The 12919-nt window shown below is 35.5% G+C and overlaps 2 protein-coding genes and 1 non-coding gene across 3 annotated transcripts; all 3 read left to right on the top strand.

Moving 5' to 3' along the window:
* Positions 1-1410: 1410 nt before the first annotated feature.
* On the top strand, positions 1411-4638 carry LOC113781244 (ferredoxin C 2, chloroplastic-like). The gene is made up of 6 exons (XM_027327148.1): positions 1411-1688; positions 1827-1890; positions 3023-3111; positions 3342-3410; positions 4092-4136; positions 4249-4638. The coding sequence occupies exons 1-6, from the start codon at positions 1428-1430 to the stop codon at positions 4291-4293; spliced, it is 573 nt and encodes a 190-aa protein (XP_027182949.1). The 5' UTR covers positions 1411-1427; the 3' UTR covers positions 4294-4638.
* LOC113781826 lies at positions 2227-2308 on the top strand. Its single transcript, XR_003469729.1, has one exon. It is a non-coding gene; the product is annotated as a small nucleolar RNA Z102/R77 (small nucleolar RNA).
* A 6600-nt stretch (positions 4639-11238) lies between the features above and the next one.
* LOC113781243 (pathogenesis-related protein 5-like) lies at positions 11239-12707 on the top strand. The gene is made up of 2 exons (XM_027327147.1): positions 11239-11393; positions 11898-12707. The coding sequence occupies exons 1-2, from the start codon at positions 11342-11344 to the stop codon at positions 12587-12589; spliced, it is 744 nt and encodes a 247-aa protein (XP_027182948.1). The 5' UTR covers positions 11239-11341; the 3' UTR covers positions 12590-12707.
* The last annotated feature ends 212 nt before the right edge of the window (positions 12708-12919 follow it).

The following is a 12919-nucleotide window of genomic DNA, read 5'->3' as shown; positions in this document are numbered from 1 at the left end:
GTGACCCCAAGACTAAGTAGATCAAAGACTACAAAGGTAATCTGACATGGACAGATGCCATGACACCGGACTTCTATCGGCAAACACTTGGGCAGATCGGGTTTATGTAGATCTAGTGGCTCAAAATTTATCATGTCGTCTCACCTATTTAAGTATTAGAGATATGGCAAAATTTAGATCACTAGATCTAGAAGACCAAATCTACTTAAGTTTTTGCCGACCTCTATTTGCCTAATGACGACGCTGTAGCAGTAGTAGTCCTCAGAAGTTGGAGAGCCAACACTCTATCAATGAGAGAAGGTTAGAATGGTCTTTGTATTCCCTTTTCCTTTTTCTGCTGCATAGGTTAGAAGAATCCAGTCAATTAATCCATACTACCAAATGTGTACATATTTGATATTGGCAAATGCTACTCCCGAGTCTCGAGCAACTTGATTGGTTTGTAGCAACATTGATTCAGTCACTAATTAGCGTAGGAAAATATATTGTATAGACATGATCTCGCAATAGCTATAAAATTTTTTTTTGTCGCAACGGTAAGTTAGTGATGGTATTACCTTACATCATGGTGGGATGATATATGTTGATGTAAGAAAAGCAAGGTCACCATTCGGTCCTGTTTGATATCTTTTCTTAAAGGTATTATTGTTAAAGGTTTAGCTCATGAACGTCTCACCTTAATTAAAGATATTGCCTTAGATCATGGTAGGATGATATACTTTAAGAAAAGTGATGGTGGGTGCTACATGGATATACCATGACGTAAGAAAAGTGATAGTAGGTGATATATAATGATGTAAGAAAAGTGATCTAAAGTTATGTATGATGATATATGTTGATGTAAGACAAGCAAAAGTAGGTGATGTATGATAATGTAAGAAAATCAAAATGAAACTATTATTTGTATCACCACATGATTAGTATATAAGTGAACTCGTAGACAACTTAATCGGTATACATCTGCTTATCGGGCTATAGACCAAGGTACATAATTTTTTGCCAACAATAAACTATTATCTAATTATTGTAACCAATTTTAAGCTAATTGTTCTTTCTTGTTCAAAACAAGTGTCTAGGATTTGGGTGGTAAGTTGTAACAATTCCCATATCTTTTCTTTACCTTATTTATATTATTAATATTTGATTAAGAGCACTTAGAAAAGATTTTTTGTTTGTTTGTTTGAAAGAAAAGTGCACTTAGAAAAGGTTAAAAAGCCCCAAAAGAGTTATATACATTTTTTCGCCTTTGCATAGGTTAATATCTTTAATTGATGTAATGAGGACTCAATTTTAATTTTTTCCCTTTGGTAGTTCTCCAACATAAATTTTTCCCAAGCGTTACTATAAGTTAGTCGACGTAACCGAGTAGTAACGTCCCGTTTTTCCGTTAATTCGAGTGGACAAGAAAAAGAGGCAGATAAGAAAACATGTCCGCCATCTCTTCTTCTCTCTTCTCCCGGCTACCGCCTATCCACCGCCACCGACTTCACTCCGCACCTCACCTAAATTACCCCAAACACCGATGCAGCAGCAGCAGCAGCAGCAAAACGACGTCGGAGCTCCGAACGCCACCTGCTTCGGTCACCGGCCAAAACGGTAGCAGCAGTTGCTCCCCGTCAGTCCCGTCCCACAAGGTCACTGTTCATGACCGCCAACGTGATATCGTTCACGAATTCTTCGTCCCCGAGGTACATTATCTCACGCATTCTAGCGTGTTTGTGCGTGTTTTTTCTCTTTCTCTGTTTTTTTTCTCCCCTTTTAAGTTTAGTTATATGAATTATTTGTTCAATTTACTTATTTATAGTAGTAATATGGATTTTGAGCAGGACCAGTATATATTGCATACGGCTGAATCGCAGAATATAAGTCTTCCATTTGCTTGCAGGCACGGTATATATTTATTTTTTGATTACTCTACTTTTAGTTAATGATTATTAAATAACTAATTAGGGGTGTATTCAAGCCTAATCAAGATCGACACAAAATTTATGTGCTTTAATTTGAGCTTGAGCTTGAACAAATATCTGAAGATAAGCTCGATCTCAGTGCTTAAAGTATATGATAATATCTAGCTCGACTTGTGATCTTGATTTGAGTGATGTTACTTGAGCTTGAATACTATCTTTTCTTGAACTTGAGTTTGATCCTTTTTTCAACTCAAGTTGGGCTCAATCGAGCTTAATTGAGCTTATGTAAGATACACTAATATTGTGGATGGAGCTAAGAGAATGAGATGATGGTTATCATTTTTTTATCGGTTTGATAGCCGATATGATGGCATTTTATTGTGAATTCTGGCTGATCATTCTCTTCATTCTCCATTTTTTGTGTCCACCTACACTGCACTCATTATCTGTATGATTTTCCTTTTTCTTTTGGAGGGTAGAGGGCACAAAATTGTTTGTTTCACTCGCATAAATTATGATTTAACATATTTGAAATTTTATGCTGAAAAGGTTGGAATTAGTTCCTCTTGTCTGGCGTTGAAAAGATTTACTTTGTGTTGTTACTATGTGGTTCCGGGGAATGAGATGATGCATAGAAATGAAAATTGAAGGCCAATATGATGGCTATATCCTATACGTGTGAATTCTGGCTGATCAGTCCCCCAGGTCCACAAATATAACTAAACTATGCGGGGCTTCTGTTGTCCCTATCTTGATTTGGTATTAGACTCTTTGCATATGTGGGGTTTGCTTTTTGATTTTGTATGCGATTTTGTGCCTGCATGTCTGATTTTTATATTATTTGTTTTGGTGTGTTTTGGCATGAATTAAGAGATAATCTTATATATATTGACAGTGTATACACTATCACGGTTGGATGCATGATGTGTATTCAAAATTTAGATTTCAAATTCAAATTCAGATTATATGTCATGCATCCAATGGTGAAAGTGTATACGCTGTCAATGTATAGAAGATTAATCCATGAATTAAACCCAATAAATTGTAGAACTTTGAGACACATTAAGGCATCTCTTTTTCATTTCATATAATTGTAAAAACTCATTGTCTGGCAGGTTGTTGTACTAGCTGTGCTGTTCGCGTAAAATCTGGGCAACTTAGACAGCCAGAGGCCCTCGGGATATCAGCGGAACTGAAATCTAAGGTAATTTGATCCTTACAAGATATTCCTTCTGTCCAGATTGTAAATTAGTGCTTCATTCGCTTTAAAGGTTTCCAAAGATATGTATTTTTTCAAACTAATTAGTGCTTCATCTCTTTTTGCTTCAAACCAAGTAAGTCCTTATTTGAAGTCAAAGCGCTATCACACATTCATAGAACTATAGATAATGATTTCACCAATTCTTGCATTGATGTTAAATTCTTTGTGTGCAGGGTTATGCACTTCTTTGTGTGGGTTTCCCATCATCTGACCTTGAAGTTGAAACACAAGATGAGGATGAGGTAATGTAGATTACTAGGTCATTGAATCTATCTATGATTCTTTAAGGTAGTGCATAAATCAAAGAATTGTTTCTGAAAAGCTTAAGAGCATTAATTACTGATGCAGGAAGGCTTCAAATGTTGAGGGAGAATTGTTTCTTTAGGAGTAATTTGTTGCTTGGTGTTCAGTTTCAAACTCTCCTAGGATCATTTTGACTTGAATTTTAGCTTTTGGGAGTCAAACTTCATTCTGGAATCTCTCTATCTCTCTCTCTCTCTGTGTTGCGCCCTCTTAACTGGATTTGTTGTCCGTAAGTGATTGACATTGTGCACAAACAGTTTTTTTTTAGTTGGTACGAAGTTATGTTCTTCTTGAAAAGCATACTCAGCATTCTGCTATCCACTGACACAAGAATTGGCCCCAATTTTCCGCAGTCAAATTAGATTTTTTTAAAAAGAATGTTTTCATGTAGTGGTATTTATGCTCAGTGTGGTTATTCTCTCTTAGCAAGTTTGACAAAGATAAATAGATCAAGTGGAGTTTTGATTCAGAAAAAAAAAAACAATCAGGAAAAGAAAAATGGTGTGGGGGGTTGTTATATCAGAACTCAGTCTCATTTGTGGCTGAAGTTCTTGCTCAACAAATTTGTCAAATGCTCTTTAGCTCAGCTAATGTGGAACTAATAATGCTATTCTGTGTAGGTGTATTGGCTTCAATTTGGAAGATATTTTGCCCGAGGACCTGTTGTAAGTTCTCTTATGCATCCTGTAGATCAATTGCAAAGAGATGTCATTTGTTGGGAACAAAGAAAAAGAACATTAAAGTTGAGGACTAACCACCTTGCTTTTCTTGCTGCAGGAAAGGGATGACTATGCCTTGGAGCTAGCCATGGGAGATGAATAAGCTGTCTTCCAGTCCCTTTCGAAGCAAGGTTTGATGGAATGAGTGTGAATGTACTAATCTCTCGTCCCAATTTTGATGTAACATAATTAAGTTAGTTGGCCATGATATAAGTTTCTTCTTCCCGGCCTGTTGTTTTGGATATGAACATTAACCCTCGCGCATCCTGATCCAATGAGAAACTTGAAGTTTTCTTGCTCCTGGTGCAGTCCTTTGTGTAGTCTATGATTCTATGCCCGGTTGTCGCATGTCAACTGCATTTCACCTTCCGCCAGTGGACCTCCTTGTGAGTTAAATGTAGAAGATTGATGTGCATTCTATAGCACTAGAGAATTACTGTTGATTTTATATCGATATGCAGTTTACTGCAGAGAAACAAAGATTCCAGTATAATTCAAAGTAATATTTCTGAAATGTTTCGGGGAAGGAGTGCTTGTGATTAAAAAAAAAAAAAAGTTAAAATAGTATCATAAACTGCAGTTGAAAGCTTTCTTGATCTGGTTTGTGCCTTAAAAAGTCCTTCTAATGAGGAATGACATTCCCAAGAATCTTAATCCTTCTGATCTTTTGAGAATTGACAAAGCAGATCTGCCTTTTTCTCGGGGATCAGATAAGCTTTCTTTTTCTTTTTTTAGAAAAAAGAATTATTAGACCTTGCATGATAAAAAGAGGAGCTTGTGCAAGAGCAGTGCTCGCTAAAACCAGCAGGCCCCTGTCAGGCTACCAACATACAGGCCAAAATAAAAGAAAGAAAACGTTTAATGAGTCGACTCCAAGGAACGACAGGGACAAAAATATCATTAGGCCCCCAATGGGGACTGGAGGGTCTCATGACAAAAGTGGCAGTAGTCCTAGTTCTTGACACTGAATTCTAATACCATTTGGATAGCTGTTCAATGTCAGCCAAGTGTTCACATGGTTTGTCGAAGATGCGAGGGGGTAATGTTATTTATTCACGGTTGGAAAGATAAATATGTTGCATTTATAGCTCTTTTTTAAATTGACAATATATTATTAAAGGTAACCCCTGTACTAGGACTTGTGGTGGTGGTCCATATTTGAAATTTTCCTCAAAAATGAATCTGGCTTTGGTAGAAGGTCAGCTGAGACATTTTGTTGGGCATTGGATGATCTTTGCTTGTCTGGTATCTCGTTCACCCCTTTACTACTTTCGCAATCATATTGAAATTACTTGCATGCTTCCTTCTTGTCAAGAGGTCAATTTTCTTACAATAATTAGGTCAATTTTCGTTTGGTCATACTTAGGGTGCATTTGATAATAAAACTGAAGTCTGAAATTTGAAATCCAAAATCTAAATTTATTAAATTATTAAATTATTAAGTATTAAATCTAATACATTTGAGTGCATATCGCATTCAGTGATAAGTGAATAGCTTATCACTTAATTTTGGAACCAAGTTTTGCCTAAAAAATTCAGTGTCACTTAATTAATTCTTATGTTCAATTTTTTATTATCAAACGATTTGAATATATTAATATTTGAATCCATTAAATTTAAGTGCTACATTGGATTATCAAACAGGGTCTTAGAATTGTTGCAATCCTCTTGTGGTCAAAGTAGTATCCATGAGGGATATCAAGAGATTGAGAATGGAAGATGTGACAGTGTGTAATTGCTATTAAATTTATAAATATTTTCTCTTGATTTTGGTCAAATATTGTATTATTGGATGGATTCTACTTATATTTGACAACCGGTGGTAATTTCAGGACTATTGCAAGAAAAGGAGTAAAAAGTGGATTAATGAAGATTCTTAGCCATTCCGTGGGGTCACGACCTAGTTTTTTGTTCTCTATGGGAACTTCTTTAGTTTTTAGTAGTAATTAGGAAAGCAAAGACGAAAATCAAAAAGAAAGAAGAGTGCCCTTTTACTTAGGAGTTTCGTTTTTGTTTTGAAGATTTGACTAGTCTCGGCACTAGGAGAAGAAAACGGAGGCTGCTGGTTTTCTCGCTTGATTAGTACTTTTGAAAGAAACAATTCGAGGAGGGTCGTGACTCTTACTTAGAAAAGACGACTCTTGTTCTGTCTCTAAAGTCTAAACCGCACGTCTTTTGCTCTTTTTATACTTTTGCGTTGGAGATTTTTCACGCGATGAACAATTAATTTTCTTTTCTAGTCAAGAGATGACGAAGGATTTGATTTATTTATAATTGTGAGATCTAGTTGTTTTTTTTTATTATTCATTAGTATTCATGAGTATTCATGAGTTTCTGATTTGATTTCTCATGGTTATTTTGTTGTTTGAATATCAGGGACGTCCGATATTTAATTCAACTTAACAAACTATTGTCAATTAAGATAGTTAAATCCGTAATTATTTAATTGTCTTAAATTAGTGACGACTAACATGATTGGTTTCATGTTAGGGAACATATGATCTAATTTAAATAAACTCTGGTAGTGCATTTATTAATTAGAACAAAATTTTTTCTAGTTTCTAATGCAATTAAGAAATTAAATTCTATGAGCGTACCTAGAATTGTTTTTTAATTCGAAAAATAGTTAACAGGCGTACCTTAATTATTGAAACAACAAAAAAAAAGTAGATTGTTATCGCGTGTTTGGCATTTATAACCTATTTATTAACAAATAGATAAAATAATTATTGCATCAATGAGCAGTTATATGAACCATTTTCAAAATTATATCTTTGGTTAGAGCTTATTTATTATTGATTTAAATTTAATTTGCTTCTATTTAATTATTTTTATTTACGTTGAGTATTTATTTTAATTTTAATTTTTCAAAATCTCCCAGTTGGCTTTTACTTGGAAGAAAACAAAAAATTTTTTTAATCCCTGTGGAGACAACACTATTTGCCATTATATTCGTTTATATATTTTTATGAATAGGAATTTATTATTGCACAGGTTCGATACCTGTCAATTTTTTGCGCCATTGTTAGGGATTGGCATTGGTTTATTTGTTTCTTTTTGAATTTATTTTATTTTATTTCTAATATTTTTGCTAGTTTATATCTCATTCTTTTCATATAGGTGATTTGATTTTCGATCTCGAGGTTGAGAAGACTGCATGTAAACTAATAAAAGAAACTAGAATATGAAAGGAAGAGCAGCCATCTACTACATCTCCAGGACTTAACTTGATAGTGAATTTATTGGATTCTTTCCGTGATTCTGAGTAGAAAGAAGTTTTGATGGCAAATAATAATAATTAAACTTTAAGAGAGTTGGCTGCTCCTAATTTAAATCAGCAGCTTTTATACATTACTTTTTCTAATTTTGTTGAAAATGTAACATTTGAATTAAAATCAAGATTAATTCACCTCTTACCTAATTTTCATGATTTGTCAGGTGAATAGCCCCACAAACACCTCTGAGAGTTCACCGTTGTCTGTTCGAGCATAAAATCACCTAATGTTATAGAAGAGCTGATAAAGATGTGAGCCTTCCTTTTTTCTTTGATAGGAGCTACTAAAGATTGGTTATACTACTTGTCTGCGGAGAGGATCACCATATGGACGAACATGAAGAGAAAATTTTAGAAAAATATTTTCCTGCATCTCGAACTGCTAGTCTACGGAAGGAGATTTGTGGTATAAATCAGCAACTAGGAGAATCCCTCTACGAATACTTGGAGAGGTTCAAGAAACTATGCACTAGTTGCCTGCAACACCAAATTAGTGATCAGTTGCTCGTCCAGTACTTCTATGAAGGCTTACTCTATAGAAACAGAAACATCATTGATGATGCAAATGGAGGTGCTTTGGTGAACAAAACTCCTCAAGACGCCTAAGATTTGATTGAAGAGATGGTTGAAAATTTTTAACAATTTGACACGTGGGATGAAGTACATGGTCATCGAGTGAATGAGATAAGTGTTTTATTAATTCAATAGCAATTGTTAGAATTAAAATCTATGATTCGACAAATGGCAGTGGGGAACATGCAGTAAGTCAAGACATGCAGAATTTGCAAGGATATTAGTCATTCCACTGATGGATATAATAATGCTAAACAAGTGAACATAGTTGAAAACGTGCTCACGCCCCGTAGGCAGTACGACCCTTATTCTAACACGTATAATTTGTATTGAATGTACCATCCAAATTTCATTATGGGGAAAATAAACAGCAAGATTTCTTTCCCGATAGATAGCAAAGGTTTCAACTATAGTATCCATCAAGATCTCAATTCTCTTCGTCTAATTCAGAAACATCTCTTAAGAATATGGTCAAGGCATTGGCTTTTAACACCATGCAACTTCAATAGAATACCTTGCAATTCTAACAGAAGACGAAGCATACAAAATCTACAAAATCAGATGAGTCAGATGAAATCTGCAATAAATCGTCTGGAGTTTCAAGAGAAAGGAAGACTTTCTTCTCAACCTGAAGTAAATTCAAGGAATGTTAGCGCCATGACCCTCAAAAAAAGGAAAGAAATTGAAGGACCAAAACCTACAGGTCCGAAGGATAAGAGCGAAGATCAAATTGAAAAGGAGTTGGAAGTAGAAGGATTAAACAAGACAACTCCTGAGATAGTTTCTGATCATTTAATTAAAGTTAATACTAACTCATCACCTAATTCAAATAAGTTGGAGAAGCCAAAAAGGCAAGATAAAGAAAAAGAGGTCCTAGAGGTGTTTCGAAAAATGACAATCAATATCTATTTATTAGATGCGATCAAGCAAGTACCAAAATACGCTAAATTTTTAAAGAACTTGTGCATCAACAAGAAAAAATTGAGAGGGGCTGAGAAATCATGGTAGATGAGAATGTCTCAATGATTTTATAAAGAAAACTACCACCTAAATACGGGGATTCAAGTATGTTTACTATCTCATGTAAGATAGAAAATTCTAAAATTAGAAATGTCATACTAGATTTAAGAGTTTCTATTAATGTGATACCTAAATCTAGGATCCTTGAAAGTAACAAGGGTAATAATTTAATTGGCTGATCGTACATTTACTTATTCGAATAGGATAATTCAGGATATTTTAGTTCAAGTAGATGGATTAGTTTTTTCTACTAATTTTTATGTGCTTTACATGGATATTAAAAGCTCTCCAAATTCATCACTCATTATATTAGGGAGACTCTTCTCGAATACTGTCCAAACTAATATTGATATTAGTAAGGGTACTCTTACGATAGAATTTGATGGAGAAATAGTTCATTTTAATATTTTTAATAAGATAAAACATCATATTAACTTTCATTCTATGTTTGCCATTTATGCTATTAATCGTTCTATGCGAGAATTTTCTAAATATAATTGCAGGGATAAGTTAAAACTTATTGTGACCAAGTGTCATGGGTTGAAAATAACTTATGATGTGAAAATTGATAAAAAGTTAAAAAAGGTGATTGCACGTAATGGTGATTTGAATTCTAAAGAAATTTCACCAATTACAAGAAAGTTTAAATTACAACCGGATTGAGAAATAATGTTTTATATCTAATCAAAGACGTTTATTGGGAGGCAACTCAATTCACTTTTTAGTTCACTTTTTTATTATTTTTATCTTAGATTTCTTATATTTTATGTGTTTGATTTTTGTTTTGTTGTTTTAGTAAATAGAAGACTGCTACCTGACAAGGTGTGCCTACGCATAACTGACTGACAAACTCATATTTCAATTTCAGAAATTTCAGAAGACAACTAGACCATAACATGTGGCGACGTCTTGAGGACATACTAAATCTCGTGAAAATTTCAAAACCATGATCAGAAGACTACAACGCAACAAGACATGCCCGCGTCTTGTTCCGCCAAGAGGGAAGCAAAAAAAAATTCCCAAAACCCTAATTATTCTTCTTCTTTTCTTTTCTTTCTTTTTCCATTATCTCTTTCTTTCTTTTCATTTTTTTCTCCCCCTTGTATTCCAAATGACAAATTCCTTGTTGTCGCTGTTTGGAAAGTGTCGCCGAGTTTGAACATTATCGCCGCCGCTCATCTTTGCCAATTGTGGTCAGCACTGCAACCATTCCGTTCGTTGTACTCCTTCTTTTGCCCCTTACCCATAGTTGTCATGCCCCCTTGTTGATTAGGGAAGTTTCATTATTCCCTTTCGATTCTTTTGTTCTTTATTGCTTATATTGGGAACAATGTAAGATTTAAATATGGGAGGTATAGTATTGTGATACTATTCATTTTAGTCATTTTTATTGGAATTTCTGTTAAAAGTTTTTGAATTTCATTTTATTTTTGTCATTTTTGTGGCTAATTGTAATCATCAATGGCTAGGTGTTTTAAATTTTTGCCATTGCTAAGGTATTATAAGGTGTTATGTTTTAATGTGTCAAGTATGACGTAGTGAAATCTGAGAATGTCTCTTTGGTGAATATTAAAAATTTTGTGACTTTTGTACTTTTTGGTTAACTTCTCTAAGCACTGTAAATATTTGTCTGGCATTTTTCGTATAAATTAGTTCAACTATTAATCTTAATTCTCTATGTTTGAGAAATGAAGTAGACTTGTGATGCTTAATTTTATTTTTTTACTTATTTGTGAACAATATTTGGTTATACTTCACTAGTATTTTTTACCTAATAACCGGGAGTTTTCACCACAAGTGTTGACTTTCGTGTCAAAAAGTGGCGATAGTTATGAGTATTTAGTGTTTAAGTGATGAAAGATAAGTAATCAAATTCCTTCATTTGGTAGATGTCGGAGCTTGCATCAAAGTGGTGGAAAAATTTTGCCGAGCTAGGTCCAAGTCCACCCATCAACAAACACGGTTGTGAGCTACCGTGGAAAATTCTTATATTCTTGTGGACACAATCCTTGGAGACATTTTTTGTACTGAATGAATGGGTGTTTTGTTTCCCTATCAGTCAGTTGTGCAATTGATTTTTGGATTACGACTCTCTCTTTTTTTTTATCTAAATTAAAATATTCAAACCGAATGAAATTTTTGTCACATATCTATAAATAAGTCGACGTAAAGAAGAAAGCAAGTAATTAGTATTTTCCAGTTTGGTCATTCACGATCCCAACCAACCACATCAGGAATTCTCTCACTTCTTCGCTCTTTTCCGGTCTCCTGCTAGAGCTAACCAATGGCTGGTTCCCTAAACTTGGCTCTTCTGCTTCTGCATCTTCTCGCATTTGGTAACTTCTCCATTGCAAATCTATCATCTGTATTGGATGCCAAATTTGTTGCCTGTGTTAACTGATTTACTTTTCTTGATATGCCCTTGTCACTCAGAATAAGGCAAAGATTATGTTCCATTATTGCGGTCTTTTCTTTCAATTGTACCATTGTTTCATAAAGATGAATTCAATCATTGTTCAAGAAACGAAATTGGTTAAATGGTTGTCATTGAACTTGTCTTCAATGGCTACATTTACTGCCGTTTTACCAATCATTTGCTGGGCTTGCAAACAAACAACATAGACTTCCTCTGGGTGTCCAATAAAATTACAACTGCTCCGAAATTGGATTAGAATTAGAATGGAAGAGAAATGCAACTCGAGTGAAATAGTACTATTCATTTTCATTTCTAATAGAGCCCAAAGACATCAAGATTGCAGACGTTTTTTTAAGAATATATGCACTAAAACTTAGAGGATAAACCATCATGGATCGATGGGTGATTGATCTCACATTTGCAGGAACTATGACTAGTATTGTTTCAGCAACAGTTTTCACGCTCCAAAACAGTTGCAGCCACACTGTCTGGCCGGGGACCCTCGCCAGAAATGGGGCGGCAGTTCTGGGGGACGGTGGTTTTGCATTGTCCCCCGGTGCAACCATCCAACTCTCAGCCCCAGCTGGCTGGTCCGGCCGTTTCTGGGCCCGTACCGGGTGCAACTTCGATGACTCCGGCCACGGCAGCTGCTCCACCGGAGACTGCGGTGGACTGAAATGCACTGGCGGTGGTGTACCACCGGTAACCCTGGCAGAATTCACCATCGCCAACGGAGACAATGCCAAGGACTTTTACGACGTCAGCCTCGTAGACGGGTACAATGTAGAACTTGGCATCCGGCCGTCCGGTGGCTTGGGTGACTGTAACTATTCCGGCTGCGTGGCGGACCTCAACCAAAACTGCCCCGAGGAGTTGCAGGTCACGGACTCAGACAAGGTGGTGGTCGCATGCAAGAGTGCATGCCTCGCTTTTAACACTCCTCAGTATTGCTGCACCGGCGATCACTCGACGCCGGAGACTTGCCCCCCGACTGATTACTCAAGGAAGTTTAAGGAAGCCTGTCCTGCTGCTTATAGTTATGCATACGATGATGCTTCAAGCACATTCACTTGTGCAGGCTCCGACTACGTGATCACATTCTGTCCCACCGGATAGACTAGATTAGATGAAATATATGCTTCAAATAGTCATATGAGATTTGATCATTGTAGGATTTTGATTCAAATCTTTCATGAATAAATTATTAAATAAAAAGTATTTTCCAGTTTGGTGATTTGGGGGAATGTAAGCGGAAGGTTTTGGGTTCCAACCCTCCCACTTACATTAAAATAACAAAAGTAATTAGTTTTCCATGAGAATAACAAAATCTAATGCACGAGGGACAAAATTAATCTTTAGAAAAGTAGTCTGCAATGTCGGGGTGGAGTTTACCCAGCGAGAGTATAGCAGTTGCAGGTTCTCTTGTCAACAAAAAGAAAAATAGTC

Source organism: Coffea eugenioides, chromosome 8, assembly GCF_003713205.1.
Source record: "Coffea eugenioides isolate CCC68of chromosome 8, Ceug_1.0, whole genome shotgun sequence".
Taxonomy (NCBI): Eukaryota; Viridiplantae; Streptophyta; class Magnoliopsida; order Gentianales; family Rubiaceae; genus Coffea; species Coffea eugenioides.
The sequence above is the reverse complement of the archived record's forward strand: the minus strand, read 5'-3'. Positions and strand labels throughout refer to the sequence as shown.